Source organism: Gorilla gorilla, chromosome 5 (genome assembly GCF_029281585.2).
Source record: "Gorilla gorilla gorilla isolate KB3781 chromosome 5, NHGRI_mGorGor1-v2.1_pri, whole genome shotgun sequence".
Lineage (NCBI taxonomy): Eukaryota > Metazoa > Chordata > Mammalia > Primates > Hominidae > Gorilla > Gorilla gorilla.
Genome location: NC_073229.2, coordinates 58,166,890 through 58,182,504, shown reverse-complemented (window position 1 = coordinate 58,182,504; position 15,615 = coordinate 58,166,890). Strand labels below are relative to the sequence as shown.

Here is a 15,615-nt window from a genome sequence, read left to right as displayed (position 1 = left end):
TAGGGGAGCAGAGGGGAGGCTGGAGGCTGGAGGAATTATGCAGATACAAGAGGTGGTATTTGTTGACAACTCCAGGAAAGCAAGGATTTCTTGTATAGACACCAGCACCAATGTCTTCCTCTTACACAAACACACATTCACCCTGTCTCTCACACACATACCTACTAAATAGCAAATACTTCAGGCTCACTTCGTCTAACCTGTGGGTGTCTGTTAGTCAGGGGAGGCAACTGCTGTTGCAAATAATTGCCATAATGTAAAGCCTCAAGCAGAATCAAATTTGATTTCTCACTTTCCTAACAGTCCAGAGCGGTGTGCCAGGTTATCAGGAGACCTTCCTTATGGGAGACTTAGGTACCCAGTATGTACCTCCCTCCAGGCCTTGTCATCCCGCCCAAGGGTCCAGCTGGCAGAAGGAAAAGGGAGTGTGGGGAAGGCACCCGAGCTACTGAAGGCCTGGCCCAGAGATGGCACAGATCATCTGGCACAGATGACATCCTCCACATCCCCTTAGCCAGAAAGGGTCACATGGGCACACTAGCTGCAAGGGAGCCTGGAGAGTGTAGCCTAGACTGGAAACCACGAGAGAAGGGGAGAGTGGGGTTTGGTAGTCAGCCCACAGGCTCTTCCTGGAGGCTGAGGCCCAGGTGGAAACTCCCGCTCCACTCCCATTCCTATTCCTGAGGCCCAAATGCCTTTTCTGGGGGGTAAACTCTGTTCCATTAGAAAAGAGGAGGCTCAGCCTACAGAGAGAGGTCACATAGGAAGTCACCTCAGAAGTTTCAGAGGATGTGGGAGCCTCTGGGGGAGGTGGGGTTAGGGGGTTGGTTGAAAGAGGGGCAGAACAATGACTAACATTGCCTAGGACCAGAACCCCTTATTGCCACATACATGTAAACACCTACACTCTGGCACACACTCACAAATACCCACACATTCAGCTGACAAATGATACTTCTTAGACACACATCTTCTCACACACAGGCATACACACAATCACATACCCCAAACACATATGTATATGCACATCCATGAAAGGTTTTCAGGAGCCCTTGCAGTAAGCCTCAAGGATATAGAAAAACACCTCTCCAGGCCGGGTGTGTTGGCTCATGCCTGTAATCCCAGCACTTTAGGAGGCCAAGGCGGGTGGATCACTTGAGGTCAGGAGTTTGAGACCAGCCTGGCCAACATGGTGAAACCCCATCTCTACTAAAAATACAAAAATTAGCCAGGTATGGTGGTGCATGCCTGTAATCTCAGCTACTCAGGAGGCTGAGGCAGGAGAATTGCTTGAGTCTGGGAGGCAGAAGTTGCAGTGATCCAAGATCATGCCATTGCACTACAGCCTGGGTGACAGACTAAGACTCCATCTCAAAAAAAAAAAAAAAAAGGAAAAGTACCTCTCCAGAAAGATGTCCTCAGAACCAGCCAGTGTCTGAGAGTTGCCATTAACTAACCCTTGAATATTAGATAAGAATCCCTCACATATGTTTAGGCCCTAACATTTTGCAAAGCACTCTTGCACTCACCGCCTAACCATAGGGTAAATACTTACTCAGCATTGACTCTAGGCCAGACATCATGATCGGCAGTAGAAATACAAAGAGGAATAAGACACAGTTCCAGTCCTCAAGGGAAAGGTGTACATGAACAACCCCCAGGGCTTTAACAGGGGACTGTAAGAGTGGTTGTGGGAGGAGGGAGAGAAGAGATAGCTCTGGTGAGGTCAGAGGTAATTTATGAGTCAGGCCTTAAAAGATGAGGTCACCCGGTGGAGAAAGATATGATGCTAAGGAAGAGGGACCACTGTGTGCAATGGGATCAAGTTGGCTTACTGGGGGAGTGATGAGTGATTCCGAGAGGCTGGTAAATTGTTTCCTAAAGCTGGAGTTTCACTAGATACAGCCAAGACGTGCTGCTGCTGACATGAAGTGATGATCATCTTTTCCCAAAGTGCAAGGAAATAAGTTAATAAATAGAATGTTCTCAACAATGTAAAGGTTATCTCCTTGTGTCATTCAGGATTCAGTCAGAAATAAAAGAACATTTTAGGTCTTTTGAAAGAGGGAATTCAGGCCGGGAGCCGTGGCTCACGCCTGTAATCCCAGCACTTTAGGAGGCCAAGGCGGGCGGATGGTCTGAGCTCAAGAGTTCGAGACTACCATGGGCAACATGGTGAAACCCCATCTCTACTCAAATACAAAAAATTAGCCAGGCTTGGTGGCGTGCACCTGTAGGCCCAGTTACTTGGGAGGCTGAGGCACAAGAATCGCTTGAGCCCCTGAGGCGGAGGTTGCAGTGAGCCGAGAGATCGCACCACTGTACTTCAGCTTGGGCTACAGAGTGAGACTCTGTCTCAAAAAAAAAAAAAGAAAAGAAAAGAAAAGAAAAAGAGAATTCAGTACAGGGTTTGGATTTCAGGGATGATGGAGCTGCTCAGAGGTCAGCAACAGGTGAGGGCAGTGAGCATGGGAGCAGTGGGTGGGGAGCAGGACAGTGAGGCGCTATAGAGATTAGCAACAGCTGGGAGCCACCGCCACCCACCCATCCCCATCCAAGGCTGGAAGGACACAGGGGGAGATGGCATGACCAGTGACTAAGATCCTAATGTGTCTAGCAGGAGCTGGAACCCTGGCAGCTGGAATCACAGAGGAGATTCACTGACAGGGTGAAACCACTTGGAGACGAAAAAATAGAAGAGATACCTGGCTTCTCCCCTCTTCCGGCCCTCCAGTCTCTCTCTCCAGTGCCTCCATTGGCCAACTCCAACTGGCAGCCTGAGGGCTCAGAAACCTGGGAACAGACAAGGGAGCCTGGGAAATGCAGTTCCCCACAGGCAGAGGCAAGCAGGTGAAATGTGGAGAACAGATTCGAGAGCCCACAGTAGAATAACAGTATGTGCCTGTGATTTCATAGACCTCTGGTATCAGCTGTAGATTTGTGTGCTAGTGTTAAGCTGAATGAACAATGCCAAAATAATATTAACAGAAAAAGAAAGAAAAAGAAAACAATCCAGAGGCAGCCACTTAGGCTTGTTTTGTGTTTCCTTGGTAAGTGCTTGGGGTTGCAGTTTCAAATTGTCTTTTAGAGTGTGTGAGCTTAATTAAATTTAACGCATTGGAGCAGCTTAACTTAAAATAGCAATTCATGTTTTCTGCTAACAGAGATGTTGGTAGTTTACATGATGGAAAGAAATCTCTCAGGATTTCAGGGACGTGTTTTTCACGGAGGTGCCCATGACTGACCTGATGGTTGAGCCATTTATTATCTATTGTCCCTCGGGATCCACTCTCCCCTCCTCTGCCTTGCCCTGTACTCTGGAAGCCTGACCTGCATGTGCCTGTGAACTCTGGCTTTCGGTTTGGTTCAGCCATGCAGAGCAGCAGCAGAAGGTCGGCGGCAGAGAAGAGTGAGGTCCGGCTACTTCTTTGTCCGGTGCCCACCCTGTAAGGTTGCCCCTGGCAGCTTCTGTTTCTCAACCAAATTCTCTAAACCAATGTGCCTCAATGAAGGGTGACTTTGCCCCCAGAGGACATTGGGCAATGCTTGGAGACATTTTAGCTTGTCACACTGTGGGTGTGTTCTGGCATCTGGTGGGTGGAGCACAGGGGTGTCCTGGGATTTTCCTCCTACGATGCAGATGACAGCCCCACACGGCCAAGACATAGTCAGCCAAAGTGTCAACAGTGGTGAGGCTGAGAAAGCCTCCACTAGGCCAGGGCTCCTCAAGCTATTCATTGTGAAGGAGCAGCTTCGATTTTCCCCACTCTGTTGCAGGCCAGTGCTTTTGTAAAACTAGAACTAAGTTACCAGAAATAATCATCACGCACTTGAATGTGACAACCAATGCCAAATTGCTATAAAGCCTTAATTCTTACTCTTGACTTCTGTAGTGTCTGATCATGGAACAGGAACAAACAGTCCATGGGCCGGCATCCATCTGTGAGCCACACTAGAAGCAGCACTGGCCTACATGCTTCTCTCTCCTGGGGATGAGGCAGACATAACACCTCGGCTCTTGGCTGCTATTAGCTCTGGGTTCTTGCACATTCCCTTGTGATCCCCCATACCCTCTTGCCTCTTTACAATTAGTCCCTTGATAAATAAGATCTTTAATTATCCTTCTAGGAAGTGCCATCTGCCCATTCAGGGCCCGGCTGATTCTGCAGTGTTTTCCTACCTGGGCAAGTTTTTGAGAATGTGGGCAGCGTCAGAGGCTGTGTGGGTAGAAGGACAACAATGTGACAGCAGCCTGGTTTGGGAGCCCAGCTAAGGAGTTTGCACTGTCTCTTGTAGACCATAGTTAGTACTTGAAGCATCTCAGTGGGCAGGCGACACAGCCAGAGTTGTGTTTTAGGTGGAGCACTAGAGATAGTGTGGTGCTGAGAATGCACTTTCAGGGAGCAAAATTTGTGGCAGAGAGCCTGACTGGAGGCTGCTGAGTCCATCCTGACCAGAAATGGAGAGGCCTAAGCTAACACTGTATGTGGAGTTGGAAGGCAGGGGGTGTTTAGAAGGTAGAATCTACCAGCCAGAGTGATGGGTTGTAAGCAGGAGTGAAGGGGGAAATCCAGGCTCCCCAGATATAGCTTGGAGGATCAGTGGATGGTTTTGTAGGGTTGGATGATGAGGTGGACAGGGGGACACAGGTCAGAGATGAATTCTATATCTTTCACTAGAGTGCCCATTTCACGTGGCTTTCTGATGCAATTTGTCTGTTGGCTGCCTGGAGGCAGAAGTGGTCTTGCTTTTAAGAAGTGTGGGCTGTGGGATGCAATGGACCTGTTCTGGTCTCAGCCCCATCATTCCCCCAAGGGAAAGTTCAATCTGTTCAGCTTCCTCCTTCTCTAAACGGGAATAACTTCCTCAGAGGGTTGTCAGGAGATTAAATGAGATAATGCGTGTAAACTTGCCAGCACAAGTAAGTGCTAGGCAAATACTGGTTATTATTGTTATTAGAAAAGGCAAACTTGACCTTGCCAGCCAGGGCTGTTTTGAGTTAGCTGGCTCTGGCTCTCCTTAAGTCACCCCAACTCCTCCTACCGCCAACACACACACACAGACATACACGCGCGCGCACACACACACACACAAAGAGCAGAGGAATCAGGAGCCGCCTTCCGCCTTTCTGCTCTTCATCCTAGCAGGCTTTTCCTGCTGGCCTTGTTTCTGATGGGCCAATTACAGTGCAAAACTGTTCCAGACCTGACCTTTCATCCCGGTTCCAGTGGCCTGCCAAGAATCAGCCTTGCCTTGTTACACCTCCATCAGCAGCACAGCCCAACCGCAGCTTCATCACATTAGGATGTGGCTTCATCACATTATGATTTTCTCTGAGTTGGGGAGCAAAGGTGAGTTGGGGAGACCAGGCAGGGTTCCTCACAAAGTTGCCCAGGAAGGGCAGGAAGACGGGGCAGTGTCTGAGAGGCAGCATGGCCCAGGGGTCAGGTGCGGAGGCCCTGGAGCCAAACTGCCTGATTTGAATCCCAGCTCTGCCAACTTACTAGCTGGGCCTCCTTGGGCAGGTAGCTTAACCTTTCTGTGCCTCAGTTTCTTATCTGTTAAGTGGAAATGAGAATAACAATAATAGCCTCCCAACAATGTTAGGGAGTATTAAACGAGTCTTAATCCCCTTAAATATCTCACAATAGTGCCTGGCACAGAGTAAGCCCTCATGTTAGCTGTTCTTCTTATTTTGTTGCTATTAGTAGTAGTACTAATTGTAGTACTAGTGTGATCTGCTTCCCAGGAGAAGGTGGCTAAATATTGAGAAGATTTCTGGGCTCGTGGTACATCTTTGGTGACCTGGGGTGGCTGTGTTCAATGCAATCATGAATGTGGAAACCTATGTTACACAACAGGTATTCAGTAAACAAGGGTGTCCATCCACCTCTCAAGCGGACATGCTCTTATATCACTGTGGCCCAACAAAATGGTGGAATGCCGTGATTCAGAGCAGACTGAAGGTGGCCTCCCTGGGATTTAATCCCAGCTCTGCCATGTTATCTTTGCTTAACACTTCTGCACCTCTGTTTCCCCATCTGAAAAATCTGGATTATGATGGCAGCTGTGTCGGGGAGTTGCGGTAGGCCTAAGTGAGTTGGCATAGGGCACTTAAAACAGAGCATGGTGCACAGTTACCAGCTGGTGTTTGCTCTTGCTGCTGTCACTGTTCTGGGTGTGCTTAGCTCCTGCCTTCTCAACTTACATCATTAGCCCTGAGGGGAAAGGAACGAGGCCCTGGAGGACTCAAGTGTCCCCTGCAGCATTGGCCACACAGGGCTCCTCAGGCACTGCCCAGCAGATGGCCTAGCAGGCTGGGCATCCTGTCAGTAGAGGAGCATGAGTCACAGCAGGCTCTAAGCTGCTCCAGGGATGAAGGTGGTTGACCAGCCACAGGCCAGGGTGAACTTTTCACTGAAATGAGGAAAAATGCTTCCATGTCTGTCACACAGTGAGGAACAAGCCCAGACCGTGGAACCAGAAGCTAGTGTTAAAGGTCTCAACTGCTGCATACTAGCAGTCCCAGCTGTGTGACCTCAGGCAGATCACTTACCCTCTCTGAGTCTCAGCCATTTCTTCTCTGTGAAATGGGAGTACTGATCACTGCCTTTATAGGACTGTCATGATACCCAGGTGAAACTGGCTCTGAAGTCTTCAGATAGACCTGTGGGGCTGGCTGCAGGGTCCTTGCTGGATCCACCTCTCCTAACCCTTCTGGCCTCTTCTGCCCCAAACACTGTGCTAGGGGTGGGGCTGTTTATTAGTCCATTTTCACGCTGCTGATAAAGACATACACGAGACTGGATAATTTACAAAAAAAAAGGAAAAGAAAAAGGTTAAATGGACTCACAGTTCCACATGGCTGGGGAGGCCTCACAATCATGGCAAAAGGTGAAAGGCACGTCTCACCTGGTGGCAGACAAGAGAAGAGAGCTTGTGCAGGGAAACTCCCCTTTATAAAACCATCAGATCTCATGAGATTTGTTCACTTTCATGAGAATAGCATGGGAAAGACCCACCCTCATGATTTAATTACCTCCCACCAGGTCCCTCCCACAACACCTGTGAATTGTAGGAGCTACAATTCAAGATGAGATTTGGGTGGGGACACAGCCAAACCATATCAGGTGGGCCTTGGAGGCTCAATTTCCTCCAGTGTGGCTTCCCCAGCAAAAGAGCAGGTGTGCAGGTGAGGAGGGAGGCAGCAGCCACTGGGGTTGCCCACTGACGGAATGTCAATATCTGTCTGTCAGTTCCAGTCCTCTGTGCATGGATCCCAGGTGGAAGTTTTCAGGCTTCAGTATTTCATATTTGAGATCTTAATTAAGTTGCCTAGCTCCAGGTTTGAGGGGTTGATGGGAACTGATAGAGCCCTTTCATTCTCAAGTAGTAGGGAATAGGAGAATGGGAGTGGAGGAACTACCAAGAAAGCTACACAGTGGTACCTTCAGGCCTGGGTATTTCTTTGGGAGTGTTTATGGAAGTGACACAGGCATCATCTCTGGAATCAGCAGAAGGCATGATACCTCAACAAGGGTCTTGGAGTTCAGGGTGTGCATCCAGGCTTAACAAGGTCACAAGGGTCCAGAGTTCAGGGTGAGGAGTTCCAGGCAGGAGAGGACCAGCCACAATGTGGGGAGAGTGCTTCCCCATCAGACCCTCCCCTAAGGTGGAAGGAACAGTTAAAGTCTTCTACTAAAGAAACTCTTCCCCTAGGTTTCTTGGCTGAGCCTGGCCTACTACATCTAGGACCAAGGAATCGTCCCTTTCCTCTGGGATGCAGAAGTGCCCCCCAGTCCTTAACACTGCACTGTCCCTCCACCCCTAAGCAGCAGGCCCCCTTCTCCTGCATCCAGTCCTCTTCTACTTAGACTCCCTCTCCCTCAGTCTGCAGCAGCAAACGCTCTCCCTCCTGAGTCATGAGAAAGCCCTTTGGAGGTGAGGGTGGTGCTGGCCTCTCCAGGCAGGACCTTGTCTCTGACACAGCACAGCACCTGGTCCAGAAAGAAGGCTCAGAAAGTGTTGATGGGGATCCCCATGAATCTCAGAGGTCACAGGAGGGCTGGAGCAAGCCTCGGGGTGGGCTGGCACAGGGTCAGGGCTGACCTGACTCTCACCCTGCCCTTCCCAGAGACGGAGGGAATACTTGTAGCAGGCATGAGGGAGGGAAGTAGCGGGTGTCCCTTTGTATAATTTCTGCTTCTTCACACTTTAACCTCTCTGCCTCTCTGTCTCTCCCTCTGCCTGTCCCTGTGTGTCCTCTCAACTCTGCTTGAGTCTCTCCCCTCATCTTTCCCTCCACCTCTAAATGCCTCCCCTTTTCTCTGCTTTCAACTACCCCCTTTCTCATTCCCTTCATCTTCATACTCATTGTGTTTTTGTGTTTTTGTTTCCATATATCTGGATTTTCTCTCACCCGGACTCTGATACATCCTCGGTCTCTGACACATCCTTGGTCTCTGACACATCCTCCGTCTATACCTCTCCCTGATGCTCCATCTCTGAATCTCCCTCTCTCACCTCCTTTTCCACCCTAACCTGTCACTTGGTTCCCTTGTCTGGGTCTCCCTCCTCACATGTCTTTCTTCTCTATTCCCTATGCCCTATTCCTGTCGCCTGCCTGCCCCTGCCCCTCCCTCCTCCCCTCTCCTCTGTCTCTCCTTCTCTCTCCTTCCATGTCTCTTCACTCCTCTGTCCCTTTCTTTCCCTCTGCCCCATTCTCTCTGTGTCCCCGTGTCTATCTTGGCCTCCCTCCCCTCCTCCTCCCCATCTCTGTCACTCTGTTTCTACCTCTGTCCACTCCCCATCACCCTGTCCTTCCACCCCACCACCCCTCACTATTTCTGTCCACCTCCCTCCCCAGGATGATCCCAGCCTCCAACAAGGCCTTCGTGGTCAACAACCTGGTGTCAGGGACTGGCTACGACTTGTGTGTGCTGGCCATGTGGGATGACACAGCCACGACACTCACGGCCACCAACATTGTGGGCTGCGCCCAGTTCTTCACCAAGGCTGACTACCCACAGTGCCAGTCCATGCACAGCCAGATCCTGGGCGGCACCATGATCCTGGTCATCGGGGGCATCATCGTGGCCACGCTACTGGTCTTCATCGTCATCCTCATGGTGCGCTACAAGGTCTGCAACCACGAGGCCCCCAGCAAGATGGCAGCGGCCGTGAGCAATGTGTACTCGCAGACCAACGGCACCCAGCCACCGCCTCCAAGCAGCGCACCAGCCGGGGCCCCGCCGCAGGGCCCGCCCAAGGTGGTGGTGCGCAACGAGCTCCTGGACTTCACCGCCAGCCTGGCCCGCGCCAGTGACTCCTCTTCCTCCAGCTCCCTGGGCAGTGGGGAGGCCGCAGGGCTGGGACGGGCCCCCTGGAGGCTCCCACCCTCCGCCCCGCGCCCCAAGCCCAGCCTTGACCGCCTGATGGGGGCCTTCGCCTCCCTGGACCTCAAGAGTCAGAGAAAGGAGGAGCTGCTGGACTCCAGGACTCCAGCCGGGAGAGGGGCTGGGACGTCGGCCCGGGGCCACCACTCGGACCGAGAGCCACTGCTGGGGCCCCCTGCGGCCCGGGCCAGGAGCCTGCTCCCCTTGCCCTTGGAGGGCAAGGCCAAACGCAGCCACTCCTTCGACATGGGGGACTTTGCTGCTGCGGCGGCGGGAGGGGTCGTGCCGGGCGGCTACAGTCCCCCTCGGAAGGTCTCGAACATCTGGACGAAGCGCAGCCTTTCTGTCAACGGCATGCTCTTGCCCTTTGAGGAGAGTGACCTGGTGGGGGCCCGGGGGACTTTTGGCAGCTCCGAATGGGTGATGGAGAGCACGGTCTAGGTGGGGGTGGGCATGCTCCCTTTCCTGTGCGCAGGGTGGGAGAAGGGGAAAGAATCTCACTGGCAAGTGTTTGTGGAGTTTCCATGGTGATGTTTACATCCAGGGACAGTTTCGTCTCCCTGTCAATGGCCTCGTGTCCCCCCCACCCCCCAACACCCACATCACCTCCCCACCACCCGGCCGGGGTTTGCTCAGGGAATGTGGACTCGCTCAAATGCCGGACTGAGCCCTGAGTGTTTGGAAAGGCGAGACTCCGCCTTTCTAATCACAAATGTAGCCTACAAGCAAGCGGCTTTGGATTGCTTATGGGTCTAGTGTTGTTTTTATTTCTTAATTTATTTTTTTTTCCATTTCCCAGACTCCTCCTCTTCATTCACACGAATAATCGAGAGTTAATCGTACATATGAATGTGTGTTCCCAGCAGCCCTGGTAGTGGGTAATTGTTGCCAATTGACAAGAGGAGGGAATTATTCTGTTTCCACACTTGTTTGGGGGAAGACTGTGGGGTTCCCTGCTCAGAGCTCTCATTACTCCCAACCACCCCCCACCCGACACTGGAAGGGGTGAGCGACTGACCCCCGATACCTGACCTAGTTTCCTTTGCTTCTCAAACATGACATGCCACACCCATCACAGAAGCTTAAACCAGAAGGGTAATTTCCTGGGTTCTTACGTGTGGGGAGGGAGGAGGGCTTCATGCTATAGGGCACAAGGGATCTTAACTTCTGGAGTTGCTTTGGGCTTGTTGCCACTCTTTCTGGGAAGCTGGCATGGAAAGTCCCCCTTGAGCATGTGGCAGGCCAGGAGGGCTTCTCTTAAGGAAAGCAGCAGGGGGTGGCAGAAACAGCAGTGGACTTGGAGTCCGAAGTTCTGTGTCTGGGCTCCATAGTCACATGAATAGCCAGCTGAATAACTGGGGCAAGACCATTTTATCTGTTGGGACCTGAATTTCTCAATTTGCAAAAATACTGGGATTGTACTAGGTCTCCAGTCCCTTTCCAGTTCTATGGGCCTATTAATTATTCATGACTCTAGATGTTAGGCTTTTTTGCTTAGTGACACCAGAAGCACAAGCTGGTTACAGCAGTCCCCCTCCTTTTTACTGGACACAGAGAATTCTAGAAGCCTTGGAGGAGGAAAGCTGAATCTTTTTAGAATCATAGGCTTTTGAGGCTTGGGGAGGTGTTTGCAATCATCCCATCTTTAACCCTCCCTCTCCCTTCCAGAGAGCATAAAGGAATTGCCCAGGGTCACACAGTGAGTTCATGACCAGGTCAGGGTAGAAGCCAAGGCCACCTGCCTCCTGGCAGTGGTATTTGGGATCCATGACCCTGTCTTCACTCTGCCTAGGGCTTTTCTGTGTCCAAAGGCTGTCCCATGTTTGTTTCTTAAGAAAGTGGCTCAGGGTGGGATGGGGGGGATGCCTGCTCTTGTTTTCTTGAGGAGGGTCCATCCTTGGAAATTACAGGGTGGAATGGGAGGGGTGCATAGGCTCCTTTCCATCTAGGGATAACCCCTCCCCGCCAGACAGTGGCAAGAGGAGGGGAAGAGGAGATGTGCCCACGGAGAACCTGCTGTAGACAGATTGGAATGACTTTCCCCGGCATCCCTGTCCCGTGTCTACTCATCAGCAACTCACTACCTCTCCCTCAGTCTCTCCAACTCATTCTTTCCTCTCCCAACTCCTTCCATAGGCCTCTATTTTCTCTCTTTTGTTCTTCCTTCTTCCACTTGCCAACCACGCAGCCCACCAAGCATACAGGCAAGACCATTCTGGACCAAAAAGTTCCAATGGCCTCAGACCTGGACCCGAGCTGCTGGCCCCCAACCCCACTCTGGAACACACAAGGAGGGATTTGCAACTGTCTATGAAGAATTACCTTTGGCTCTAGTCCCAGAGCCTCCAAATCCCAGGCCTTCCTCCTTCCTCACTCTCCTCCCTCCCCTCTCTTCTCTTCATCCTTCTTTTTTTTTCTCCTTTTACTCTCTGCCTTTCCCAGTCCCTTCCTGGTCCTGACAAGGTCACTAACAGATCAGGCCAGTCCCTCCTGAGACCTCAAGTTATAATAATTTTCGAGGCCAGTCCCAGGGCTGAAGCACATCCTTTCTATGGTCACAGAAGCACCCACAGAATTGGGTAACTTGAAAGGAAATCTCTTCCACCCTTTCTCTTTTCCCTTCCTGTTTTTTCCTCTTCTCTTTTCTCCCTCCTCATCTTTCTCATTCATCCTTTCAAACTATAGCCATTGTGGAAGTGGTCCCAAATACCAGCTTTCTTTTTTGCCTTTGGATTCAGACACACAGAGGGAAGGTGGTGAACAGTGGAAGGAACCAACTGACTGTCTATTCTCCTCAGCGGTTCCGAGTTCTATCGTGACATGATATGTACTTGCTCTTGTGTTTGTCATGTCTCTGACTTGGAGTTTGGGAAAGCAGCATCCCTGTGGTCAGAATATAAATGCCAATCTTCTCCTTTGCTAGAAAAAAATGTACAGTAAAATGTACAGTTTTAAAAACAACCACTAACCACACTCCTTGGGCGGGAGAAAAAAAGAACATTCTTATGTCTGTGAATGTCTGCTGTTCATTTCTCTGGAAACTCTGGGGTTTTCTAAAGATGGCTTTGACGTGGCATTTTCTCTTGCACCTGTGTTTGTTACTGCCTGGTGGGAGCCTGCTTCTTGCCAAGTTCATGTATAAGGTGGGGGAATCTTCTGAAATAATAGAAAATGGGATCATCTTCCCAGAGTAAAGAAAGGTAGAGAAATCTGAAGTGAAGCTTCAGGCTAAGAAAAGAACAGTCCATCCCCAGCTGTCCTGACTGTCCTACCTGACATCTCCATTCTCTGATATACCAGCCCTACCAATTTTTCCTGGACTGTGGTCACCACAGCACCTGACTACTAGGGGCATGTAGGTATCTTCTACCCATTTTGGTTGAGCCCTGGATGGTATTTTTTTCAAAAGGTCTTTTACTGGGAAACGATGGGAGAACAAACCAAAACCCAAACTCAAGGTATAGAAACAAACATGCTTCTGGAACACAGCTTCCCAACCTTGTCTTTTCTAGTATCTAGATCAGCGCTGTCCAATAGAATAAAATGTAAGCCACACTGTAATTTTAAATTTTCCAGTAGCCATGTTGAATCAAATATAAAGAAACAAGTGGAATTAATTTTAATCTTATATTTTAACTCAATATATCCAAAATATTGTTGTAACATGTAATCACTCAAATTATTAGTAAGTTATTTTATGGTATTTTTTGGTACAAAGTTTTAGAATCTGATTTGTATTTTACATAGATGGCATATATCAATTCAGATGAGCCCTCTTTAAAGTATTTTACATGTATGACACATATCAATTCAGACTAGCCCTCTTTAAAGTACTTGAGAGCCATATGTGGCTAGTACTGGCCACTGTACCAGACAGTGCGACTCTAGACATACAATTGACTTGAAAGCACAGCTTTTAGAAGAGGAAGGAAACTGACACTTGTTGAGTACCTACAGCTTCCAGTTACTGTGCTTGTTGCTTCAAATATGTTTCTCACTGAATCATCACTAAAGCCTTTTTAGGTAGATAGTATTATGCCCATATTATAAATGAAGGGACTGAAGCTCAGAGGGGTTAAGTAACTTGCCCAAGGTCACACAGTTAAGTCTGGCTGCAAAGCCTTAGTTCTTCCCATGACATCACACTGCCTTCCCATCCTTTCTTCTTCCCGTCAACCTGTTATAGATTGTATTTTATACTGACCGAATGATTCACATTTGTAGCCTAATCAGGAAACCCTTGACTAGCCTAAGATCTGCGAGAAACCTCAGAGTGTTAATTCCAGGCAAGAGCACCTTGGTGAAGCAGTTCCTTCTGACCGTACACCGGCCTTTCTGGCCCTCCTTGCCTTGAAACACGTTCCCTCCCCTGGCCAGGAAAATTCCTCAGGATTCAGACTGCACTGCCCAGCCCACCCTGTGGTCACCCCTTCTCCCCTCTTGGTGACCTCTAGGAGGTCGCTTGTTGAATGAGCCTTCCATCTCCAGTCTTGTCTGGGCTCCTCTGCCCCAGGAGCCTATAACTTCTTCCCCCTAAGATGAAAAGCCTGACATCAGCTTGCTCCAGAGACAAAACCCATCTTCTCGCATCTTTCTATTTTAATACCCCTGTCCCTGTCAGGTAAGATACCTACCCAGATCCTCTTTCCTGATATACAGAAGCCTCCAGCTCCTCAATCTTTTGCAGAGGTGAGATAGCTGATACAATATTTGCCTAGTTGATTGTTAAGCTTTCTGGAAAAACAGTTTGACCCCTTTCCCCACATTCTCGATAATGACATATCCCTCAGGTTTCCCTCAAGAGAATTTTCTATTTTTTCCTCATTACAGTGTTGAAATTCGAAAAGACCTCAGGAACACTTTTTTGTTAAGGGATATAATTGTCAGCCAGGCTAGGCAACAGTCACTGTCTCAGGATTCCCCCTTCCCAAATGCAAAGTAACTTTTCTTTAAAAGTCTATGAGTATTGATTTTTCATAAGTACAGCCTGAGTACTTCTGTATCTTCTGTTCTCAATGTGCCTGCAGTGAAGGTCTCAGGGCTTCAGCAAGCTGGGTGGGGCTTCCTCTGTTCTTACAACCATTGGGATTTCTGCAAACTGCTGCCAGAAAAATAGACACACTTATTCAAAAGAAGAGACTATTGGCAGGCAGCACTCAAAACCTGCATACACAGTTTCAAAGATCCCACCTAGATTCTCAAACCTAGCCTTTCCATGTGATGCAGTTGGCAGCAAGAAGAATTTGTTGTGACAAGGAGGCTTCTCACAGGTAAATACCTGAGGTTTCTACCTTTGCATAATAGAATCAGGCCCATCCAGGTTACTCCCCCAATATCTAAAAGGAACCCTGTCACTTTCACAGTTTAAAAATATCTATTTGTGCTTTCAGCCCTTAAACCAAAGGTTGTAGCTTCCATCATCTCAATTAAGGTTCTGTATCTCACAGTCAGTCAATGTTTACAAGGCTCGTGGTTTCCCTTCCCTGAAGCTTCTATCAGAGAGAAATTGGCATGTTTTCCCCAGACCAAAGAGGGAAGCTAGCTTTTACCTCTAAGGCTATCCTGTGACCCCTGTCATAGCTATTTAGGAACTTCTGACAGGTTCAGTGATCTTTCTCCATGTTCTCATTTTGTATAATGTGTGACATCTTTCTTTTGCTCACCTATTCTGAGGAAGTAGGCCCAGATTACAGGCTCTTCCCTGGTTATTTTCCTATTATTGTTGGGATAATTGATCTTCTGGTCCCTTTAGCCATCAGCTGAATATGCTCCTGGAGCCAGAATTCTCCTCCACCATCTCATGCCGGAGTCTGTCTGGGATTGGAGCAAGGAAGATCTCATGGTCCAGTCCTTTCCAAGATGTCAACAGTCACACACTTGGTTTCCTACTGATGAGAGAATGGAGCTGGAATTTCACCCATCTCCATGGGATCCCCAAACCCATCTGGTCCACAGCCAGTCAGCCCACTGACCAACCTCCCACAGCCCCAGCCCATCCGTCCAGGCTGTCCATCTGGTTAGTTGGTGATGAGTACACCCCCTCTTCTCCTGCACCTCCTCTGTAACATGTGTTCAGTGGTGCTCCCTGGCATACCCCACAGCAGCACTAACATTCATATACTTTGCAAGGATGAGTTTTCTTTCCCTTGAATCTCCTAGGCTACATCCAAGATATCCCATTTTCCAAACCATGGAGACCTCTGTTAGCTGACCTATCTGA

The 15,615-nt window shown here is 49.4% G+C and overlaps 1 protein-coding gene across 1 annotated transcript in view; it reads left to right on the top strand.

Moving 5' to 3' along the window:
• The window catches only part of LRFN2 (leucine rich repeat and fibronectin type III domain containing 2), a 199,111-nt gene extending 185,829 nt beyond the window's left edge, over nt 1–13,282 (top strand). The window contains exon 3 of the mRNA XM_055389799.2: nt 8,867–13,282. Coding sequence (XP_055245774.1) covers nt 8,867–9,836 — 970 coding nt within the window. The 3' untranslated portion in view covers nt 9,837–13,282. The remainder of the gene's footprint in view (nt 1–8,866) is intronic.
• Nucleotides 13,283–15,615: the final 2,333 nt, after the last annotated feature.